At 42.6% G+C, this 18,843-nt stretch overlaps 1 protein-coding gene across 1 annotated transcript in view; it reads left to right on the top strand.

Moving 5' to 3' along the window:
• ZFAT (zinc finger and AT-hook domain containing) overlaps positions 1-18,843 on the top strand; it is a 128,762-nt gene that overhangs the window by 93,663 nt on the left and 16,256 nt on the right. The window contains exons 13-15 of the mRNA XM_060681824.2: positions 4,538-4,644; positions 7,753-7,876; positions 9,297-9,427. Coding sequence (XP_060537807.2) covers positions 4,538-4,644; positions 7,753-7,876; positions 9,297-9,427 — 362 coding nt within the window. The remainder of the gene's footprint in view (positions 1-4,537; positions 4,645-7,752; positions 7,877-9,296; positions 9,428-18,843) is intronic.

Here is an 18,843-nt window from a genome sequence, read left to right as displayed (position 1 = left end):
TTAAAAGATTCAGGACATCACAAAACGATGTACCGTTCCTGCCAGTGCGGAAATAAAAGGTCCCCAATTTAGATTGTGGCGTCTTTTAAAAACGCTGGGCCGGTTGAGTGAGATGACTTTTCTTATTTTATTTCCGATTGGTTCCCACGTTATCTTTCAACGTTGAATGACGTTATGTAAAAACTCTCTTTCCCCATTTCAAAGCAGCTTGGGAGGATTTAAAATCTTCCCCGTTTTGTTACACTAGAATAGATGCCAGCATAATGCAAGGCTGCTCTTGAGTAATGAATAAAACATAACTTTCCCAAGCATGACATTTTAAAGCATTGCCAAATTATTCTTTTTCTTTACTAGGGTTTCCCCCCCCCCCCCGCTCCCCACAGAATTTATGTCTATAAGAAGCGTGAATCTATGTTTCAGCAGCATGGAAATGGTGGCACGAGACAAATGCGTTAAGGAATTTGCATTGAGTTTTCCTTCCAGTGTCAAGGAAATTTGAGCAAGACAGACTAGCATAAAATGTATGGGAGAGGCTATTTAGAGTCCCGACCGTGGCTGAGAATAACAAGAGTTTGTGATGACTTAATAGATGGATATGTTTATCACAGTATGTGCTAGGAAAGGAAGTTGCTCAGGCATATGAAGTACATACAGGTAGTTCTCAACTTATAACCATTCGTTTAGTGAGCGTTCGAAGTTACAATGGCACTGAAAAAGGGACATATGACCATTTTTCACTCTTACGATGTTGCACCATCCCTGTAGTCACATGATCAAAATTCAGATGCTTGGACAACTGAATTTTTCATGTTTGCAGTGTCCCGGGGTCATGTGATCCCTTTTTGTGACGGTCTGACAAGCAAAATTTAACTTGACGACTGCAATGACTTAACAGCTGTGGCTGGAAAGGTCCCCCCAGAGGTCCCCAAAACACCCTTTGAGAGCTGCTGGTCTAGAGAGAGATAAATCAATGCTGTCCATGGAGATTCTCAGTCATTCAGGTCATGGTTGTCCCAAAGGTTTTTTTTTTTTTTTTCAAAAGGCAACTGGACTTCTTTGGTTGTTGCTTGAAGGCGTTTCGCTTCTCATCCCAGAAGCTTCTCCAGTTCAGTTTGCACCTTTGGGATAATTTGGGATATTGCTGAGCACATTGTAAGCCGCCCTGAGTCTTTGGAGAAGGGCGGCATATAAATCAAATTAAAAAAAAAAATCAGTGTTCCTTGATTATCAATATTTACATTTTGAGAGGAGGGAAGGAATGTATATTTTTCTGTATATTTCTTATGTCATATGTCAATGGTGGTTTACTGGTAAGCGACCGTTGTTTTTAGAGGCTGGTTTTTAAATGAAAAAGGAACACATTTTGATAGTACAGCTATGATAAACTGAGGCAGGGCGTGCCAGTCTCTATAAAAAATCTCCCAACCTGCTTTTACCTTCCCCTAAAAAAACCCACTATAGTAGTATAAGGGATGCGGTGGCTCAGTGGCTATGACGTTGAGCTTGTCGATCAAAAGGTCGGCAGTTCAGCGGTTCGAATCCCTTGTGCTGCATAACGGGGTGAGTTCCCGTTACTTGTCCCAGCTTCTGCCAACCTAGCAGTTCGAAAGCACGTAAAAATGCAAATAGAAAAATAGGGACCACCTTTGGTGGGAAGGTAACAGTGTTCCGTGTGCCTTTGGTGTTTAGTCATGCCAGCCACATGACCAAGGAGATGTCTTCAGACAGCGCTGGCTCTTCGGCTTTGAAACGGAGATGAGCACCGCCCCCTAGAGTTGGGAGCGACTAGCACATATGTGCTAGGGGAACCTTTACCTTTACCTTTATAGTAGTTGTTAAGGATATTCTTGGCTCATAACTGATGTTGTGGGTTATTGAGCAGAGTACCCTTTGAGTAAACGCATGAAAAGCGATTGGGAGTGGTTGTGAACAATCACAGTCATCGTACAAACACACTGAGTTGTTGTAGTCTTTTACTTTTAGAAAAAAAATAAAGCAAAGTCTAAAAACAATCCAAGTCATACACAGATAAGACGAAAGTTAAAAGATCAATCCAGGGATATTTCAAGTACAAAGTCTTCTTACCAGTTGTAGTCATATACAATAAAACAGTTCTTGAGTTTCAAAACAGGAACAAGTTCAATATCAAAACATTCAATAAATAGTAGAAAGCAACATGTAGCTATGATCAAACAGTAATCATGCAGAGAGATCAGATAGAGAGTTACAGCAAATAAGCAGGTAAAATGGTGTAGTATCCACACAAGCCATGATCCTGACTTCCCTTAAGTACATTGGCTACAGAGCTTAGCCAATCAGGATACAGGTTGATGCAATACAGTCTTAAAGCAATATAATACCTTTCTGACTGCAAACATACATTGTTGGTTTATATATTGCCTGACCAACTAGTTAGACAAATAACCATTTCCTAACAGTAGTATAATATTGTTTGCAAATGTATAGCTAGGTTTGTATATAGAAACGCAAACCACTTTAAGTGTGAACCGCTCCGTGTAGCAAACTAATAAACTCTCTTGGGTTTCCAGCTACAGATAAAGGCATATTCCCCTCTATCGCAAAAGGCATAAATATTGCATTGTTTCCAGCAAGTGTCTTTGTGGCCACCTTCGCGTTCTCCACTTCCCAGATTTGAGTTGCCAAGGAGTTTGTAAAACAAAAGTTGTCTTTTCTGGAGCTCTCCCTGCATTAATCCTCGGAATATATTTTCCAGTCCATCCTGCAAAAATATAAATGAAATCATTTCCAAAGGACCATTTTTTTTTTTTTAAGGCTCTGGGGTGGCAGAAAATTGGGCTGCCTCGGAGTTTCAGAAATGAGAAATCCTTCCATTTTATGTGTACTCTGGTGTCAGACGCAGATAAGGTATGCCATTCAATGACCTTTTGCCTCTATATTGCCACAGCAGTTAATGAATTGGAGAGAAATTAATTTTCTTTAGCTGTGATGTCAATTAACCGCCCTGCCGAATATGCCACTGGCTCAATGGCACTCTTTCACTTGTTGTTCCTTAATTAAAGTCAGAGTGACAGAGGTGGCTCTTTTAATTAACTGACTGTTATTGTTGCAGTAAGTTTAATTTAAAAGAAAGACGGGAAAGTCTCCGTTCTAATTGAGTTTTTATTAAGAGGGGAATATGGAATGAATATTTCAATTCAGGTTGTTGTAACTGGTAATGCCTTTTTTTCTGTACCGAGAGTCATGCGCTGTGGCAGATAAAGGCAAGATAAAGGCATTTAACTTAAAATAAAAGCACGGAAGTGCCTTGTCTAACAGGTTTAAAGATAACAGAGTAGTGCTGGAGGTCTTAGAAAAACCCTTCAAGAACAATAAATGTCAGCAAAGAACCTAATTTTTTAATTTAATTTTTCCTAAATGAATTAGCAAGAGCACAGGTAGACCTTGGGGTACAACCACAATTGAGCCCAACGTTTTTGTTGCTAAGCGAGACGTTTGCTAAGTGAGTTTGGCTCCAATTTACGACCTTTCTTGCCACATTGGTCAAGTTCAGTTGTTGTTGTGGCCCGTACGCGGCCTATGCAGCTAGTAGCTGATTCCGACAGCGAGGAGGCTGGTGTGGTGCTGCGCCAGCAGCCTGTGTAGCTGGCACTCGAGTCAGACAATGAGGAGGCTGGAGAAGATGTGGTGCCAGAGGTGGGGATTCAGGCAGGGACTTCAGAAGCTCCCTTAAGTGAAGAGGACAAAGAGGAGGAGCCTCTTCTCAATGCACAGGCATGCAGAGCTGCCAAAAGGCAGGAGTGGCTCCTCAGGGGGAGGTCTCCTCGAGAGTAAGGCTTGGGGCTAATTGGCCACTCCCTTAGCCTATTTAAGGAGGAATGCCGACTGAAGCAATTTGCAGAGAACAACTTCGTTCACATACCTTCGTGTCTTGTCTTGCTTATCTTATCAGCTTTCTGCAAATTGCTTCTGGGCATTCTGCCAACCATAATAAGTTTTCAGTTATTATTCTTTGAATTCTTGGCGGCTGTTAATGCAGTTAATTAACAGCCATTATTGTAAAAGACTGGTTGCTCACACAGCAAATACTGTTTCAGTTTCCAAACAGCCCTCAACTCTCTCACACACTGACAGGATGCTAGCCAGATGAATACCGATGGATGCTGGTAGGCAGAGGCAGATTTTTTTTTTTTCTTATTTTCCTCCCCAAAACCTAAGGTGAGTCTTATACTCCGGAGCATCTTATATATGGTATATTTTTGGCATATTCATACAGGGAAGCAGTATTCATCCGGAATATAGCTACACAACCATCAATTTGCTACCATTTGCCAAAAACACCTCCATGAAATGGCACATGGGGAAAAGAAAAATATCAAACTTGTGAAAAGGTTAGGGGGTTAAGCCAGGTTAAAAACTAATTAAAAAAAATAAACTTTATTTGTATCCTGGTACGTTTATAGTACATTTTTATTATTTAATATCTATGCACAGATTCTAATCTCTGATCAGGGTCTAAATATGCACTCTTTTTGTTGTTGTTTTTCTTCCCTCCCAGGTGGCATCAAGTGTCCTGTGTGCAACTTTGTGTACGGCACAAAATGGGAATTCAACAGGCACCTGAAAAACAAACACGGACTTAAAATAATGGAGCAGGATACAGAGGTAAATGCAAGCAGCCACAGCTGTTCTAAAATATCGCCTTTTCCCTGAAATGTTAAAGGGGAATCAAGGAAAAATTGGAGCAACAAACATTCTCCTATAAAACTTAAAAGTAATATCCTGCTTCTATGTGTTTTTATGCAGGCAGGGATATCGAGCGCAAATGAATTGTTCAATGTCATTTATTTCTTTATAATGAAGCCTCATATGAGGCTGAAATTATACATAAGGAATTGGTGGCCATAGCAACAATGTGAGGCTAAATTCCATCACAACTCCCAACATCAGCCCAGGCATTTCTCTTTTCAAGCTGAAACCTGAGTCAAAATATATATATATATATATATGGCCATGTATTTTCTCATCTGAACAAGGCAGACTTTGTTGGGACACTCAATTCAGGTTGATTTCTATACAGATAATGCAGATTTCTTTCTTTACTTTTCTTTCTATCTTCTTCCTTCCTTCCTTCCTTCCTTCCTTCCTTCCTTCCTTCCTTCCTTCCTTCCTTCCTTCCTCCCTCCCTCACTCACTCACTCACTCACTTACTTTTTTCTTTCCTTCCTTCCTTCCTTCCTTCCTTCCTTCCTTCCTTCCTTCCTTCTTTCTTTCCTTATTTTTCTTTCTATCTTTCTCCTTTCTTTCTTACTTTCTTTCCTTACTTGTCTTCCTATCTTTCTCCTTCCTTCCTTCCTCACTTACTTACTTTTTTCTTTCCTTCCTTCTTTCTTTCTTCCTTTTTCTTTCTATCTTTCTCATTTTTCTTTCTTTTGTTCTTTCCTTACTTTCTTTCCTTAATTGTCTTTCTATCTTTTTCCTTCCTTCCTTCCTTCCTTCCTTCCTTCCTTCCTTCCTTCCTTCCTTCCTTCCTTCCTTCCTTCCTTCCTTCCTTCCATCTCTTCTTCCCTCATATCTTCAAGCAGTCACTAAGCAACCAGTTGTAAGTCAAGGACTACCTTTAAAAAATATTAAAAACAACAGAAACCTGGTGCCCAGTCAAACTTCTGATGTGCATTTATCTAATCTTCTCTAAGCGCTTAGGGGAGAAAACTGGGTCTTCAGAGTTTTACAGAAGGCTAAAAGGGCGGAGATTGGAATGGAATGGAACAGAACACAACAGAACAGAACAGAATAGAGAATAGAACAGAACAGAATAGAGAATGGAATGGAATGGAATAGAATAGAATAGAACAGAACAGACAATAGAACGGAATGGAACAGAATAAAGAATGGAACGGAACGGAACGGAACGGAATAGAATAGAATAGAGAATAGAACGGAACAGAACAGAACAGAATTTAGAGAATGGAATGGAATGGAATGCAATAGAATAGAATAGAATAGAATTGAATTGAATTGAATTGAATTGAATTCTTTATTGGCCAAGTGTGATTGGACACACAAGGAATTTGTCTTGGTGCATACGCTGTCAGTGTACATAAAAGAAAAGAGACATTTGTCAAAAATCATAAGGTACAATACTTAATGATAGTCATAGGGTACAAATAAGCAAACAAATCCTATTAGGAAACAGTCAATATAAATCGTAAGGATACCAGCAACAAGGTTACAGTCATACGACCATGTCATTCACTTAATGTCAGCTGGCTTTTGACAAGCACAGTCAATGGGGGAGAGCTGGATTCGCTTCACAACTGTGTGATTCACTTAACAGCTGTAGTGATTCGCTTAATAACCATCGCAAAATTCATAAAATCAACCAGAACTCCCTTAGCGACTTACTTAGTGACAGAAATTCTGGTCCTAATTGTAAGTCGAGGACTACCTCTATAGTAAGATATTCAACTGGAGGCTTGTTTGCAAAACCACCGAATCTTGGATTCTTAAAAAGGCCTTGGAAGTGTGTTAAAATTAATTAGATAGTACGATAGTTAGGATGGCACAGTGGCTCAGTGGTTAAGACGTTGGGCTTGTCGGCTGCAAAGCCGACAGCCCAGGTTCGAGACCCATGCGCCACAGGTCAGGGTGAGCTCTCATCCTCACCTCAGCTCCTGCCAACCTAGCATTTTGAAAGGATAGAAAGGCGAGTAGATTAATAGGTACCACTTTGATAGGGAGGTTAACAATGCCCTATGATGTCATGCTGGCCACATGACCACGGAAACATCTTCGGACAGTACTGGCTGGCTGGCTTGAAACGGAGACGAGCATCCTTTACCTTTTTTTTTTTTTTTAATTTGATTTATATGCCGCCCTTCTCCGGAGACTCAGGGTGGCTTACAATGCGCTAAGCAGTAGCCTTCATCCTTTTGTATATTTATACAAACTCAGCTTATTGCCCCCACAAACTGGGTCCTCAATTTACCTACCTTAGAAAGGATGGAAGGCTGAGTCAACCTTGAGCCTTGGAGAGATTCGAACCAGCAGTAATTGCAGGCAGCTGGTCTTAATAACAGGGTGCTTTAGACCACTGTACTACCAAGGCTCTACCTTATTAAGTTATACAATACCATCTTCTGATACATATTTATTTAGAAAGAAACCCCTTGCGTTTGACGGAGATTATTAATGCGGGTTATAAGACTGCAGTCTTATTTTTCTCCTTGAAAAAAATGATGGGAAAAAACTGTGAAGATAAATAGAAATCTTAATGACTCATGTTAAACTTTAAAAATTAGAACCTCAAAACTGTTGGTGTTTTCAGGCAGAGTCTGGATTGAATATTGCGATAAATTATAGTTTTCTTCTAATCAAAAGGATTACTTTCATGCCTATAATCCTACTGAATTTTTTTTATGCGCATATTCTTATGCACCCACGAGTAAAAATTAATGAGATCAGTAACGATCAGAGATAGGATTTATTTGATAAAGAGTCTCCCAGTTGTGCAACTGACTTGTATATGACCTTGACAAGTCATTTCCAGATTACTTTTCTATTAAAAAAAAATGTTCTTTCGTTGCTGAGTCTTTTCTTGCTTCCTACATCAAAAGATTCTAACTTGTTTCATTGTCAAGAGCCATTTGGTGATGCTGTGCTATTCAAAGAGACATACTTAAGCTTGAACTGTAGGTACGTATTTCGGCAGCTCTGTAATATACCGGTGCCTGTTAACTCTTATTTCTTCTCCAACTGCCTTCTGCTTTGCAGCAAACTACAGAAATTTCCGAAGAATCCTCCACGCAGTACCTTCATATCACCGAAGCCGGAGATCTGCAAGGGACTCAGGCAGCTGTTGCAGCTCTGCAGGACCTCAGATATACCTCAGAGAATGGTAACATGCGCTCATTAAGACCAAATCAATACTTTTTTTTTTTTTTTAAGATGTTTAAATGATGTTTCAGCCAGTTCGGTCTAGTGATTAAGGCACCAGGTGAAAAAGCAGAAAATTCTGAGTTCTAGTCCCACTTTAGGCAAAAAAAAAAAAAAAAAGCCAAATGGGTGACTTTGGGCCAATTACCAGGAGATAGTGAGTTCTAGTCCCGCTTTAGGCATGAAAGCTGGCTGGGTGACTTGGGGCCAATCACTTGGAGACAGTGAGTTCTAATCCTGCTTTAGGCATGAAAGCTGATTGGGTGACTTTGGGCCAATCACCTGGAGACAGTGAGTTCTAGTCCCGCCTTAGGCATGAAAGCTGGCTGGGTGACTTTGGGCCAATCACTTGGGGACAGTGAGTTCTAGTCCCGCCTTAGGCATGAAAGCTGGCTGGGTGACTTGGGGCCAATCACCTGGAGACAGTGAGTTCTAGTCCCGCCTTAGGCATGAAAGCTGGCAGAGTGAATTGGGGCCAATCACCTGGAGACCGTGAGTTCTAATCCTGCTTTAGGCATGAAAGCTGATTGGGTGACTTTGGGCCAATCACCTGGAGACAGTGAGTTCTAGTCCCGCCTTAGGCATGAAAGCTGGCTGGGTGACTTTAAGTCAATCACTGGGAAATGGTGACTTTGGGCCAAGCTGTTAGGTACCACATTTGAAAGATAAGAAGAAAAGACAGCATCAGCATTCCATTAATATTGCAGATGCAATAAATGAAAGGGGAAATTTACACAAGACCCTGAGGGAAAATTGGCATAAAATGCAATAAAGCCCTCAAGAAGGAGAAAATAAACATGAAAGGAAGGAGGTAAGACATTTGAGTCAGAAGACAAGAGGGATATTTTGGCATATAGGAAGTCCTTGACTTAACGACCACAATTGGAACCAGAATTTCCTTTGCAAAGCAAGGTGGTTCTTAAGTGAACCACGCCTGATTATACAACCATTTTTTGTCATGGTTGTTAAGCAAATTGCTGCAGTTCTTAAGTGAATCATGCGGTCGTTAAATAAATCCATATTCCCCCATATTTGCTTGTCAGAAGCTGGCTGGGAAGGTCGCAATGGCGATCACAGGTGTCCAGAACATTGCAACCCTCGTAAAGTCATGCTGATTGCCAAACACCCAAAATTTGATCCCTCGCGTGGCTGTGGGGGTGTGAGAATCATAAGCGTGAGGACCAGTGGGAAGTCCCTTTTTTCAATGCCTTTGTAACTCGCTAAACAAACAGTTGTAAATCAAGGATTACCTTTAGCGTGTAGGGTGGTTGTATAGGCAGTGCAGAAAGGGGAGCAAGGGGAATGGTGGTCCCAGTGCCACAAAGTTTGCATCCTCCTCACAGTGTTAATCTTAATCTGTTGTTCTGCTTCTCCCCCATAAGGAGGAAGGCTTGATGCCACGGCTGTCAACATCCTTCAGCAAATCATTGAGCTGGGATCAGAGCCCCATGACGGCGCTGCTCTAGCTTCTGTGGTTGCCATGGCCCCAGGAACCGTCACTGTGGTGAAGCAGGTAATCTTTCTTTTCATTCCCAGCTGAATGCTCTCTCTCTCTCTCTCTCTCTCTCTCTCTCTCTCTCTCTCTCTCTCTCTCTCTCTCTCTCTCCCTCTCCCTCTCCCTCTCCCTCTCCCTCTCCCTCCATCCCTCTCTCCCCCCCCCTCTCTCTTTCTCTCCCTGTGATCCTGTGGAACATCCTTTGGTTATTTAGCAATAGCAATAGCACTTAGACTTACATACCGCTTCACAGTGCTTTCCAGCCCTCTCTAACCGGTTTACAGAGTCAGCCTATTGCCCCAAACAATCTGGATCCTCATTTTACCCACCTTGGAAGGATGGAAGGATGAATCAACCTTGAGCCTGGTGAGATTCGATCTGCCAAGCATGTCCGTGCAGCCACAGGTGGACAGTGAGGAGAGTAATGAGTCTTGGCTGGATCCACGCCAGCATCGCAGAGATAAGCGCGCACAACAGAGATTAGTCTGAGTCACTGGACCACACCCCACAAGGTATAAAAGGGAGTGTGGTGGCCAGTCAAACCTTGTGACGAACAAAGCTGAAAGCTTCCACGCAATTCTGCATTGCCGGACTTTTGCTTTAAGACTTTGCTGGATTATCTTTGGACTTGATTTACTCTGTAATTATTGAGCTGTTTCCTTTGATGTACCAGAAGCGGGGAGAAGTTATATCTCCTCTTCGTAAGTAATAAACTCTTGGCAGGTAGCCACTAGGTTGTTGCCAAGTTCCGTTATCATAAGGAAAAGGATTTTGCCGGCTGGTTTGGTCTTTAACTCTTGGACGTCTGTTGGTGTGTGTGCGTGTGTGACGGGGAAAGAACACTGGTCTTCTGGTCTGCCACACGTGTGGGGTGCAAGAGCATGCGCCCGTGTCTTGCAGTTTAGGCGGGGCGTGGGTGCATGTGCGGGGGAAGCACACATGCGCGAGGCTTATGCACGCATGCGCCCACATCTTGCAGTTTGGACACACACACACGCACTTTGGGCACTAAGTGCCTAAAAGGTTCTCCATCACTGGTATAAGGTCTCCTGCTTTAGCAAGGGGTTGAACTAGAAAACCTCCAAGGTCCTTTCCTCTGTTGTTCTGTTCTGTTCTGTTCTGTTCTGTTCTGTTCTGTTCTGTTCTGTTCTGTTCTGTTCTGTTAAGGCAGTGTTTCTCAACCTTGGAAGCTTGAAGATGGGTGGACTTCAACTCCCAGAATCCCCCAGCCAGCGCTGCTGGCTGGGGGATTCTGGGAGTTGAAGTCCACCCATCTTCAAGCTTCCAAGGTTGAGAAACACTGTGTTAAGGTTTTGTTAAAGGCTAAGCTTTACTCCATGTTGGACCTGTCTTGCCATCATTGCTGAAGCTTTGGGCAGCCTTTTCTTTTTTTTTCTTTCTTCAATGGGATTCCGACTTGGTCCTTTTCATTCCTTTCCATCCCTTAATCTCTGTTAGAGCTCTTTCTGCTTCCTTCTCCCTCCCTTCCCTGAAAGCGATGGTTGGTCTCCAGCTGCTGTGAGAATTGCCTCTCCTCCTCTCTCAGCTGCTGTCCTTACCAGCTCTCTCTGTGTGATTCCTCTCTTTGTGTAAATCTTTCTTCTTTCCTTCAATCAGTCTGGCTACACGAGCTTTGCGGAATTGTTCAAATGCAGCCACTAAGGAGGGTGAATAGCAATAGCACTTAGACCTACAGGGCGCTTCACAATGCTTTTACAGCCCTCTCTAAGCGGTTTAGTGTCAGCCTCCTGCCCCCAACAATCTGGGTCCTCGTTTTACCCACCGCGGAAGGATGGGAGGCTGAGACAACCTTGAGCCCGTGAGAATCGAACTGCTGGCAACCAACTGTCAGCAGACGTAGCCTGCAGTATTGCACTATAACCACTGCACCACCATGGATCTATGTGGTGCCTAAAGTGATAAATTATATGGTTGGTTTGTAAGTGGAGTAGCTAGGAGTTAAGCTTACACCAAGCTCACTGGCAAAAAAGCAGCTTATATGGACATTAAGCTAGACCAGGCCTTATATCTTAGCCACTATTTTTGGGTAAAGGTAAAAGTAAAGGTTCCCCTCGCATATATGTGCTAGTCGTTCCTGACTCTAGTGGGCGGTGCCTCATCTCCGTTTCAAAGCCGAAGAGCCAGCGCTGTCTGAAGACGTCTCCATGGTCATGTGGCCAACATGACTAAATGCCAAAGGCGCACAGGATGCTGTTACCTTCCCACCAAAGATGGTCCCTATTTTTCTACTTGCATTTTTGTACGTGCTTTTGAACTGCTAGGTTGGCAGAAGCTGGGACGAGTCACGGGAGCTCACTCCGTTACGCGGCACTAGGGATTCGAACCGCTGAACTGCCGACCTTTCGATCGACAAAACTCAGCCTCTTAGCCACTGAGCCACCGCGTCCCTAATTTTTAGGTAGAATGGGTTTAAGTCCGTTCTAGGGAAGAAATCTCTTTTGTGGGATCCTTGGTGCTGCCCTCTGAGCAAACCCCACTCCCTTTTAGTATTGATGTCGTTACCCAGTCAGGTAATGGGTACCCTTCCCCCCCAGTTTCTCCACACCTCTCTTCTGTTTTGGTTGATTATCTTGCTGAGTTTCCTGGCTTGTCCGCTGAAAGAAGTGATGAGTCAAGGAATTGAGTTGGCAAGCTGCGAGCACCAAATTACCTGACATGAAGGACTGGAACAATTCCTTAGCTAGCCTTGCAGAAACTCAATTAAGTTGAGCTAAATAAACGCCGAGGCCCTTCTCGGGGTTCTGAAGCCGCTTCGTAACATGGCTGAAAAAGAAAGGTGCCTTCTCTATAAGCTACCCCAGTCCATTGGAAGAGCCTCCCATTGAAATCCAGGCACTGGGCTAGGATGGGGAGAAATGGATGTGGAGCAATTATTTTTACAAATAGAAGAGACGAGAGGGGAGGGGAGGGGAGGAGAGGGGAGGAGAGGGGAGGAGAGGAGAGGAGAAGAGAGGAGAAGAGAAGAGAAGAGAAGAGAAGAGAAGAGAAGAGAAGAGAAGAGAAGAGAAGAGAAGAGAAGAGAAGAGAATTCTTTATTGGCCAAGTGTGATTGGACACACAAGGAATTTGTCTTGGTGCATATGCTCTCAGTGTACATAAAAGAAAAGATACATTCGTCAAGAATCATAAGGTACAACACTTAATGATAGTCCTAGGCTACAAATAAGCAATCGAATCATATTAGGAAACTATCAATATAAATCGTAAGGATACAGCAAGAAGTTACAGCCATACAGTCATAAGTGGGAGGAGATGGGTGATAGGAACGATGAGAAGATTAATAGTAATAGTAATGCAGACTTAGTAAATAGTTTGACAGTGTTGAGGGAATTATTTGTTTAGCAGAGTGATGGCGTTCAGGGAAAAAGCTGTCCTTGTGTCTAGTTGTTCTGGTGTGCAGTGCTCTATAGCGTCGTTTTGAGGGTAGGAGTTGAAACAATTTATGTCCAGGGGTCTGTGGAGGGATCTGTAAATATTTTCACAGCTCATAGTGCATATGACAGGGAATAATAGAGTTGGAAGGGACCTTGGAGGATTTCTAGACTGACCCCATGCTCAAGCAGGAGACCTTATACCATTTCAGACAAATGGTTGTCCAGTCTCTTTATGAAAGCCTCCAGTGATGGAGCACCCACACTTTCTGAAAGCAAGCTATTCCATTGGTTGATTGCTTCTAATATCCAACACACCTTCCTCCTCCTATTTTCCTCACAATAACCCTGTGAGGCAGGCTGGGCTGAGAGAGAGAGAGAGTGACTGGCCCAAAGGCATCCAGGCAGCTTTCATGCCTAAAACAGAATTAGAACTCAGAGCCTCCTGGTGATTCTCCCAAGCCATCTAGCTGGCTTTTTCATGGCTGTGGCAGGACTTGAACTCGCGATCCTTGGCTTTGTAGCTTGCTCCTTGCATGGGCGACATGATTGTTTTATTGTTGCGGTCTTGGTTTTGCTGTGCTTTATTTTCTTTTCAACCCCTGATCCAGAGGTGGGTTTCACTTACCTTTGCTACCTGTTCGCTCGCATGCGCAGAGCGTATTTGATGACGTCCGGGCAGGTGGGCGGAGCCTCCCGCCACCGCTGCTACCGGTTAGCCTGAACTGGGGTGAACCGATAGCAACCCACCACTGCCCTGATCGTCTTTATCAGTGGTGAATAAAAAGACATTTCTTTGAATAATAAACAAACACTGCCTAAATAAATTTAACAAGTAGCAAATAAATAACACCATCTGAGGAAAAATTCATGAGGAGAATGGATGCTTTTTCAATCTCTAATCATTCTAGATTCATCCTTCTTCAATGTATTATTTTAAAGGCAGTATGTTTAAAGCAATGTTGTTGTTTGCTTTTGAGGGAGATATTGTGATTCTCTCAGCCCTGTGACTGTCAGATTGAAACAATAGTAAGAGTAAAAAGACTGGAGGTTATTTTAATGCATTGTGTCCCGAGTCTCTTTATCTCTGTCATCTAAAAATCCCTCTAAGCAGAAGGGAAGATTCAAGTGGGCAGGTTTCACTCCCCTTCCCACAGTGTGAAGGAGATAATTGTATCCCATTTATCTCTTAGTCCTAATTACTTACCTAATTATACAACTCATCTTGAAATACCTTCTATCAGGTGTTTTTGAAAGAGGGGCAGGGCTTCCTTCTTTCCAGAATTTTTTTTTTTTATCAATAAAGTAAGTGTATGTGTGTTTCTGGTACGTCTGCGTATAGTACATGTGATATTACTCTCAACCCACTCTTTCGGTTCTGTTGGGTCTTTACAGTTAGTCCTTGACTTACAACTAGTTGTTTAGCGACTTTTCAATGTTGCAGTGCCCTTCCCCCAAAATAGAATGGAATTCTTTATTGGCCAAGTGTGATTGGACACACAAGGAATTTGTCTTTGGTGTGTATGCTCTCAGTGTACATAAGGAGAATAAAATACATTTATCAAGAATAAAAAATAGAACACAGTGATAATCAAGGCAGTGGTGAACTCCAGCAGGTTCTGACAGGTTCTGGAGAACCGGCAGCGGAAATTTTGAGCAGTTCAGAGAACCGGCAGCGGAAATTTTGAGTAGTTCGGAGAACCAGCAAATACCACCTCTGGCTGGCCCCAGAGTGGGGTGGGAATGGAGATTTTGCAATATCCTTCCCCTGGAGTGGAGTGGGAATGGAGATTTTGCAGTATCCTTCCCTTGCCACGCCCATCAAGCCACACCATGCCCACCAAGCCACGCCCACAGAACCGGTAGTAAAAAAAAATTGGATATCACCACTGGGTCAAGGTTACTAATAAGCTATCAAATGTACTAGGAAACAAATAAAAACAATATAATTGAAAGATACAAGCAACATGGTTATAGTCATAAGTGAGAAGAGATAGATACTAGTAAGGAAGAGAAGAATAATAGTAATACATTCTTAGTAAATTAAAGGGAATTAGTTGCTAAGCAGAGTAATGGCATTCAGGAAAAAACTGTCCTTGTGTCTAGTTGTTCTGGTGCGCAGTGCCCTATAGCATCGTTTTGAGGTTAGAAGTTGAAACAATTTATGTCCAGGATGTGAGAGGTCTGTAGATATTGTAGATATGTAGAAAAAGGCTACTTACAATCCAGTTGCAGAATTACGACGTTTGCAACACCACTTCCACCCAAACTTATGTAACTGCATTTTGAGTGCTGGATAATAATTTTGACTACTTCAGCTTCAACTACAACAATACATGAGCAAATAATAGATACAAACTCAAGGTAAACCGTTTCAAACTCGATTGCAGAAAATATGACTTCAGCAACAGAGTGATCAATGCCTGGAATGCACTACCTGACTCTGTGGTTTCTTCCCCAAACCCCCAAAACTTTAACCTTATACTGTCTACTCTTGACCTCACCCCATTCCTAAGAGGTCTGTAAGGAGCGTGCATAAGTGCACTAGCGTGCCTACCGTCCCTGTCCTAATATTCCTTTTTACTTACTCTTTTCATCTCCACCCCAGACCACCCCAACGATGCCCTTGATGTGATGTCCCGCTGCCTGGAGGCCGTGCGGGTCTGGATGGGGAGGAACAGGCTCAGACTCAACCCCTCCAAGACCGAGTGGCTGTGGCTTCCGGCGCCCCGATATAGTCAGCAGGTGCCATCGCTGACTATTGGGGGTGAATCTTTGCCCCCCACGGCAATCTGGGTGTCCTCCTGGACGCGCGGCTGTCTTTAGAAGAGCATATGACGGCCGTGGCCAGGGGGGCCTTTTATCAGGTTCGCCTGATTCGCCAGTTGCAGCCCTTTCTGGATCGGGACGCCCTGCGCACGGTCACTCATGCCCTTGTTACTTCCCGGTTGGACTATTGTAATGCTCTGTACATGGGGCTCCCCTTGAAGAGCACTCGGAGGCTCCAACTGGTCCAGAATGCGGCCGCGCGGGTGGTTATGGGCGCAACCCGTTATGCCCATGTGACACCCCTCCTGCGCGAGCTGCACTGGCTCCCGGTGGTCTTCCGGGTGCGATTCAAGGTGTTGGTTACCACCTTTAAAGCGCTCCATGGCATAGGACCCGGGTATCTCCGAGACCGTCTTCTGCCACCAATAGCCTCCCACCGACCAGTTCGTTCCCACAGAGAGGGTCTCCTCAGGGTGCCATCAGCCAAGTTATGTCGGCTGGCGACGCCCAGGGGGAGGGCCTTCTCTGTGGGAGCCCCAGCCCTGTGGAATGAACTGCCCCCGGAAATTCGTAAGATCTCCGACCTCCGGGTGTTTCGCTGCGCATTGAAGACCCTGTTGTTCCGCCAGGCCGGACTATCAACACAATAGTTTTAAATTGGGGTATTTAAATTTATTGGGGTTTTAAATTTGAGCCACTTATTTAATTATTTTAAATTTTATATCATTGTTTTGTCTGTGTTTTTAAATAGGCTGTACACCGCCCTGAGTCCTTCGGGAGAAGGGCGGTATAGAAATAAAATTATTATTATTATTATTATTATTATTATTATTATTATTATTTTCATGTATTCAAATTATGTTTATACTTTTACCTGTTCCGACAATCACAGCTGTGCCGTGCGATCGTCGGAACCTTTTTCTTTCCTTTTTTAAAGCATTTTTTACTACCTATTCACTTGAACTGGTAGTAAAAAAAAATGCTTTTAAAAAGTTTTTTTAAAAAGGTTCCGACGATCGCGCGGCACAGCTGTGATCATCGGAACTTTTTTTTACTTTTTTAAAGCATTTTTTTTTACTACTGGTTCGGGCGAATAGGTAGTAAAAAAATGCTTTAAAAAGGTTTTTTTAAAAAAATTGGCCACGCCCACCCAGTCACATGACCCACCACCACCAAGCCACGCCCACAGAAAAAAAAATGCATTTCACCACTGAGGTCATCCAGATCAACCTCCTGCTCAAACAATTCTATACAATTTCAGACAAGTGGCTGTCCAGCCTCTTCTTCAGAACCTCCAACGTCAAAGAATTAAAAGAGAATTAAAATGGAAGGGCATCTCCATGTGCTTTGACAGTTGCTATGAACTTGTTTCTTTTCTTTCTTTCTTTTTTTTTTTTTTTTGTCAGACAGATATAAAATAAAAATTTTGGGTAGGTGGCATTGACTTCAACAGGAGCCACACGGAAGGAGCTTAAACACTGATCTGATTTGACTTGAACATACCCTGAGAAACAAAGCAATTTGTCATGATAAAAGATGCAGACTGATGTCTACTAGAGGAAACAGAGCTGAGGCGTCACAGCAGTCAGTCAAATGACAAAACTAGTAGAAAACATAGGGAGAAGAACAGCTAGGAAAGCTGCTAAATTTGTTTATTGGCCATTTTCATTTCAGGAGAATATCAAATTGAATAGGCATTCAGCTCAGTGCCTTTGTCCCCAGTGAGATTTTGGTTTCTTTTGGTTTCTGATCACTTTTACATCAGCCACCTTACCTATTCATCTTTCCTGTATATAACTTTTTATTATTTTTTATAAAAACAAACAAACATTTAGTACATCTGTCACCCTCTCCCTGTGACATCTCGGTGTTATCTTCAGTCCTTCTTCTTCTTCTTCCAAAAAAAGGAACTTTCTTCTATCTTGATCTTTATACAAACCATTTTAATATCTCCTTACTAAAACAAAATTCTGCCTATCAAATTTTTAAATATAATCATAAAGCTTTTATCTATTATATCTCTTTTCCAGCCAATAATAGAAACAGTTCCATATTCTATAATCCTCTATCTCTTCCCTATCTTCAATCCTTAAAGTCAATCTATTCATTTCTGCACAATCCATAATTTTTTTTATCACCTCATCTTCCAAAGGTATTTTCTCTGCTTTCCAATTTTGAGCATAAACAATTCTTGCAGCTATTATTACATGTCTTACCTATTCATCTTTGCTGTCCGTGTTATTTGTTTGCATGTCTCCACGGCATTTAAAATTATGCCGGGCTTTTGACGAAAAAGAAAATGCCCATTTGAACACCCATTAAGGCTGCGTTATCCTTGGCTTGCAAGCTTCCCTGCGCCTCCTACCTCTCTATCCCGAGCAATCCGATTTGTTGCCATGGCAGTTGTATACACTTCAGAGTGTCGTTTTCTGGATAAATTGCAGGTCTGTTCTGTGATGTTGTGACATGAAGCAACTCCTGGCTGCCATAGAACAACAGGGTTGACAATTCACTGCCAGTGAGTAAACTGTTTGTGCCAAGGCAGGGCACAATGGGTGAGGTGGTGCAATCCTGTAATTTCAGGAGCCCATCTGTTACTGTTGGGTTACCTGTTTCGATTCTGTGCTGTAAACGATTACAAATGTGTGGCTTGCAAATTTTAAATTGCTAAGCCTGTTGAGTTTATGGATGATGGAAACTAATCAAGGAGAGAAGCCACCTAGGAGAAATTTCCTAACAATGAGAACAAGCCTCTGGCGCCTGGGGAGAACAAAAAACGGGACTTCCAGTCCCATCGGAAGTTGGCAAATGGGCTGTTTCCAGCCTCCGGAGGGCATCTGGGAGGGTACGGATATGATATGATATGGTATAAGGTGATAGGTTAGGTTACTGATTGCTTAGCTTAGGAAAAGGGATGTTATGTTTAGATATTAATATACTTAAAAGATTTGAATTAAGAGATATACGTATGGGGGTGGAGGAAATGGGTAGATTATGAGTAGAATAAATGCCAAATTAGGATCTATTATATAGCTTTATAGCCGAATGCTGTTTTGAAATGTATAGCATACGGGGGACATAATAATAATGTTAGAAAGAAATGTTTAGCACATAGGGGGTGGTGTAAAAGGGTGGTAAAGTATTATATAATGTGATATCAATTTGGATTTCATCTTGGAGAAGCCATGGGGGAGGGGAGGGGGAGGGGGGGTTAGGGAGTGGGGGGGAAAGGGGGAAAATCTGTATTTGAAAAACTTTTTCAATTAAAAAAAA

Source organism: Pantherophis guttatus, chromosome 3 (genome assembly GCF_059756535.1).
Source record: "Pantherophis guttatus breed Tessera chromosome 3, ASM5975653v1, whole genome shotgun sequence".
NCBI classification, from domain to species: Eukaryota; Metazoa; Chordata; class Lepidosauria; order Squamata; family Colubridae; genus Pantherophis; species Pantherophis guttatus.
The sequence above is the reverse complement of the archived record's forward strand: the minus strand, read 5'-3'. Positions and strand labels throughout refer to the sequence as shown.